The sequence below is a fragment of the Miscanthus floridulus genome, chromosome 4 (assembly GCF_019320115.1).
Source record: "Miscanthus floridulus cultivar M001 chromosome 4, ASM1932011v1, whole genome shotgun sequence".
Lineage (NCBI taxonomy): Eukaryota > Viridiplantae > Streptophyta > Magnoliopsida > Poales > Poaceae > Miscanthus > Miscanthus floridulus.
The window spans coordinates 98,815,094-98,820,488 of NC_089583.1; the positions used below are offsets into that span (position 1 = coordinate 98,815,094).

Genomic DNA, 5,395 nt, shown 5'->3' on the forward strand with positions numbered 1-5,395 from the left:
TGCTTGAACCGAAACATACTATACGCACGTATAAATGTATAATTAGCAGCGTACAATACGACTTCGAAAACCTATTTTGAAAAGAAAACAAAAAATGAAAAGAAAAGAAAAAAGAAAAAAACCTTTAGTCCCGGTTCGTATTACCAACCGGGACTAAAGGTGCCGGCCATCGTGACATGTCAGGAGGCACCTTTGGTCCCGGTTGGTGTTACCCACCGAAACTAAAGGTCCTCCTTTAGTCTCGGTTCCTGATCCGGGACTAAAGGACCCCTTTAGTCCTAGATGCTTGCTCCCGGGTGGGGAACCGGGACTAGAGGGGGTTCTCCACCGAGAGTAAAGTTCGGTTCTCTACCAGTGTACTTGTGTGGATTTGGTAATGACCTGCGTCACAACGGTTAAATATAGAATCCGAGTGAATGGTGAGTTGACAAATGGATTCAGTTCGGAACGCGGGCTACGCCAAGGTGACCCGATATCTCCATATCTATTCCTTCTGTGTGCTGAAGGTTTCTCGGCTTTGCTGTCCAAGGCAGAAGAGGAGGGCAGAATCCATGGCATCCGGATATGTAGAGCGGCACCGTCGGTATCACATTTGCTTTTTGCTGATGATTCACTCATCTTGTGTAAAGCAAAACCGGCAGAGGCACAGCAGCTAAAGGACATCCTCGCGATATATGAAGAGGGGTCTGGACAGTTAATTAACGCGGACAAGTCCGCTGTGATGTTTAGCCCCAACACAAAAGACTCGGACAGGCGAGGAGTAATGCAAGCACTGCATATAAGATCGGAGACGATGAATGAAAAATACCTCGGTCTTCCGGTGTTTGTGGGAAAATCAAGAAGCAGCATCTTTGCCTACTTGAAAGAAAGAATCTGGCAACGTATCCAAGGCTGGAAGGAGCGGCTACTTTCAAGAGCCGGCAAAGAAATTTTAATTAAGGCCGTGGCTCAGGCAATACTGGTGTTCGCAATGGGTTGTTTTGACATTACCAAAGAACTGTGCAACCAGATCAGCGCAATGGTGGCGCGGTTTTGGGGGAACAACCAGGATAAAGAGGGGAGTATGCACTGGATCGGGTGGGAGAAATTGGTATGTTCGAAGGCAGAGGGAGGGTTGGGCTTTAGGGATCTCCATTCTTTTAACATGGCAATGCTGGCCAAGCAAGCGTGGAGGCTCCTGCAGAATCCAACATCACTCTGTGCACGTTTGATGAAGGCAAAATACTACCCGAGCTCAGATGTCATGAAGGCAGAAGCAAGACCAGTGTTCATACACGTGGAGAAGCATATGCCTGGGCATTGAAACTCTGAAGGAGGGTGTGATATGGCGAGTAGGAAACGGGCAAGGTATAAATATTGAGAGAATTCTTTACACCAGACAAATGACCCGTTCCTTTCTTGGCCCTCAAAAAATTTCCGTTCACTATTTGACACCGAGTTCATCTTTCATTCCTTATACGACACTCCGTTCGATTTTTCATCCGTGAGCCGTTACCTGCCATGCGAAAAGATGATTTTGCCCCTTTAGGCCCCACCACCCTTCTCCCTCCTCTCCTCCCTTTCTCCCTCCTGTCGCGTCGCGGCCCCCGCCGGCCGTCCCCGCCGCTGCAGCCGGAGCCCCCTCCCTCCTCCGACGAGCCGCGCCACCCTCCTCCGCCAAGGAGGAGAAGAGGGTGAGCTGCCGGTAGATCCGGCCACCGAGGTGCGTCGCCGCCGCCGTCGACGGAGAAGAAGAGGCGACGCGCCGCCGACAGGGCCAGCCATGGACCGGAGCCGCAGGCGGGGAAGAGGAAGAGGCGACCACGCATGGCAAAGAGGCTACGGCGGCGAGCAGCACAAACGACGCAGTGAGAGAGGAGCAGGGGCCCAGCAGCGGAGGCGTAGCGAGCTGGGTACCAGCTCCTCCCAGTGATCAAACCTACGGCGGCGTAGGCGACCGTGCTGGGGGTGCCGCTCTGGGGGGCGTCCACGGCAGTGCGCCGCATGCGCCGGGGCCCGACGCGCTCGGGCTGCCCGTGCTAGGGTTGCCGCTCTGAAGGCGGGCCGTGTCGAGGGCTTCCCTTGCGGCGCTGGTGCGCCGCCCGAGAGGAGCCATGCCTGCGCCGGCGCGCCTCCCGCGTGGGTGGCCACGTCGGGAGGGAGGAGAGAGAGAGAGATGCGCGCACGACGGGGGGAGGGGAGGCGGGATAGCAGCCGCGGTTGCCGGCATCGGCGGGGTCCGGCCACGCCGAAGGGCGGCGGTTGCGGGGGCCCGGCCACTGCGCCGCTAGATCTGGAGGAAGAGGAGAGAGAGAGGGAGGAAGAGGAAGGAAGGGGCGTGCTGCCCAATGAGGCAACGCGGACAAGAGGGAGAAAGGGAGGAGAGGAGGGAGAAGGGTGGTGAGGCCCACAGGGATAAAATCGTCTTTTCGCATGGCAGTTAACGGTTCGCGGATGAAAAAACAAGCGGAGTGTCGTATAAAGAATGAAAGATGAACTCGATATCAAATAGAGAAACGAAAATTTGTTGAGAGCCCAGAAAGAAACGGGTTATCTGATCTCGAATTCTCTCAATGCAAATCCGGCCACGCGGCGGCCCATGTCCTGAACTCCTGATGCCCGTCTGACGCGTACGACAAGTACGTAGCCTTGTCTCGATGGCCTAGGGCAGTTGGCATCGAGGTGCGTGCGTAATCACACTGATGTCCGTACGTGCGTACGCAGACGTCACGATCTAACTTATGAACTCGGCGAATCGTAGAGCTAACGAGGCCTTGATTAGTTCCTCCTAAGTTTTCTTCGTATCCATCGAATATTTGACATATACATAGAGTATTAAATAGTGCACTAAAAATAATTAATTATACAGTTTGCGATTAATTTGTGAGACAAATTTTTAAGCCTAATTATTCCATGATTTAACAATGCGGTGCAACAGTAACATATGTGCTAATGATGGATTAGTTAGGCTTAATAAAATCGTGTAGTGGATTATTGACAGATTCTATAATTTATTTTTTTTATGAGTATCCGAACACCACATACGATATTTTCATATAACACCCGTTGTGACATCTAAAACTTTACACCCTAATACGAAATCCTTTGATTGTTTATAGAATCAAAATCACTATATAGTCTTTCTTGTTCCACTTGCAAGGCAAGGAAAAAGAAAATGTGGTTATTACAACCTTATTTTTTATGTCAAAGACAAAAAGCTACGCGCAAATTCTCATTGGATCTTGGTCGTATTTCATATGTACAAGTTCCTGCGGCTCGGACGAGTATAGTTATTTCTATCGCGACAGCTATAAACAGTTTCTTGTTCCATTAACAAAACATTTAAATAGGCCAAATATCCCATTCCACCATGGCACCGCACCGTGCCGGCCACGATGTGATCCATCCATCCAATGACACTTGACACGTCCGCCGCCATGATCGACCCCGGCCCCGCGATGGATTGGATTCCATCTCTAGTGTAGTGCAGTAGGTAGTACAAAAAAAGTGACACGCTCATCGTCTCATCAAACATCAAATTGATGCTCTTTTCTTCGCAAGTGCTTTTTCTATCGTACTGTACATCTGCGGTTAACCACCAGCAGGCCGCAGAAAACTTTTTTTTTTTGCGTGCACGTCGAGAGTTGCAAGCGGGGAGAGGACAAACTATCTTGCCGGTAAATTCACAGATTAGAATGTCACAAGCAATCAGACATGGGAGCAGTACAAGTGAAGTGATTGTCTAATGCACCATTGTACACTGTACAATCCGGCGAGTATTTACAAGGTGTCGTCGGCGTCCATGGACTCACGCCAAGCTACGGTCCCGACGTCCGGCAAGGTCCGCGCTCGACGACGACGACGGCGAGGGTGACGGGGTACTCCGCTGGTCCCGCCGAGGCCTGCGCCGATGCGCAGCACTGCAGGGGCGGATCCGCGGATGCCGCCGCCGGCGGCGGCGCCTGCTGCTGCGCCACGACGAGGGCGGTGCGGCAGGATGGGCACGTGGAGGTGCAGAGGAGCCAGGTGTCGACGCAGGGCGCGTGGAATGCGTGGCCGCACGGCGGGAGCACGCGGACCTCGTCCCCGCGCGCGAACTCCGCGAGGCAGATGGCGCACTCGGGCCGCTCATCCCCGTCTTTGGCTGCCTCGTCGTCGGCCTCGAACGGCACGGTCGGCAGCTTCTCCAGCGCGCCCTTCTCGATCCCCTTGCGCGGCCGTGGCGCCCCCATGTCCGCCGGCATTGCGGCCGCCTCGTCGTCGTCGGCGTCCACGGAGTAGGACGAGGGGTTGCACAGCCGCGAGCACCGCGCGACGAAGGCGAGCCCGACGACGCAGAGCAGGAAGCAGAGCACGGCGGCCAGGATGAGGAACGTGTCCGTGTGGACGGACGCCGGCGGCGGCGTGGCCGTGGCGGCGGCGGCCACACCGGCCAGGTGCTCGACGACGGTGGCCTGCAGGTGCCGCATGCTCGGTGGGAGTAGACGAGTATTAGTGGCCAGTGGGGCACAGGCAGCAGAGGGGCCAGTTTAGGTCAGGGTAGGGTGGTGGATGGGAAGGAGGCCAGGGTTAGGCGCCGGGCCTGCTTTTTTATAGTGTCAGCCAGGAGACGGCGATTAGCACATTACAAACAGGATAGTTCATTCACGAGCAAAGCAAGCAGCTCCACAAAAGCGGAGTGTCACTCTCGCACTGTTCTTCTTGGAAAATTCCTTGCCATGGTTCATTGCTCCCTCCTCGCTTTATTTCTCCGGTCTCTGTTGCTGGTACACACCTTTCTGCTACAACTGGACGCAAGTCCTTTTCTAAATTAGGCGTGATCGAGCTAATCCCTCCGGTCCGCTCCCTTGTGCAGGCCTGGACAGTTTTCGTCCGAGGTGGCGAGGTGCAGTTCATGTTCAGCCAGGAACAGTCCATCACGCTGGCTTGAAAGCACAGTCCACGATCTTCCGCCTGCAACTTGCAGTGGAAAAGGAAAACGACCTGGGAAACGAGCATGGACCAAGTACAGCATCTACGCAGGTTTTTTTAAGCTTGGAGAAAACAAAGGAAAGCGTGCAGTGCAGTGCAGCTATGCGATGAGCTTGGAAGAATGTGATTCCACGATCAAACGCTAAAAAGAAAACATTAATAATGCCGGAGATGCATGCATTATTGTGGAGGATCGGAGGGAAAAGGTGTATTCCCCGAGCCTCCGACCGGCGACCGCGCTGCGTGTACGTAGCGCGAGGCCGCCGACCAGGCCCATGTGTAGGGTACCCCGCCACGTCAGGTACACATGCCAAAGTGCAAGTACGTACAATATTTGCACGGCACAGTCAGCAGTCAGCACCGTCAGGGCTTTTCTGTACCGGGTCTTAGCTTATGCTTATCCCTTGCTCATTCGGTCACTCCTTGGCTGCTGGCGGTCCTCTTG

At 54.1% G+C, this 5,395-nt stretch overlaps 2 protein-coding genes across 2 annotated transcripts; one reads left to right on the top strand and one right to left on the bottom strand.

Annotated features, from left to right (window-relative positions):
* Positions 1-376: 376 nt before the first annotated feature.
* Positions 377-1,303, top strand: LOC136548899 (uncharacterized). Its single transcript, XM_066540259.1, has 2 exons — positions 377-419; positions 507-1,303. Exons 1-2 carry the CDS (start codon positions 377-379, stop codon positions 1,301-1,303), a joined length of 840 nt encoding a protein of 279 aa, XP_066396356.1.
* Positions 1,304-3,398: 2,095 nt separating this feature from the next.
* Positions 3,399-4,524, bottom strand: LOC136552285 (probable E3 ubiquitin-protein ligase ATL44). The gene has a single exon (XM_066543819.1). It carries the CDS (start codon positions 4,446-4,448, stop codon positions 3,798-3,800), a length of 651 nt encoding a protein of 216 aa, XP_066399916.1. The 5' UTR covers positions 4,449-4,524; the 3' UTR covers positions 3,399-3,797.
* Positions 4,525-5,395: the final 871 nt, after the last annotated feature.

Coding starts and splice junctions, on each gene's coding strand:
- LOC136548899 (XM_066540259.1), top strand. CDS start 377: ATGACCTGCGTCACAACGGTTAAATATAGAATCCGAGTGAATG. Junction 420..506: donor ATATAGAATCCGAGTGAATG/GTGAGTTGACAA, acceptor TGTGTGCTGAAG/GTTTCTCGGCTTTGCTGTCC.
- LOC136552285 (XM_066543819.1), bottom strand. CDS start 4,448: ATGCGGCACCTGCAGGCCACCGTCGTCGAGCACCTGGCCGGTGTGGCC.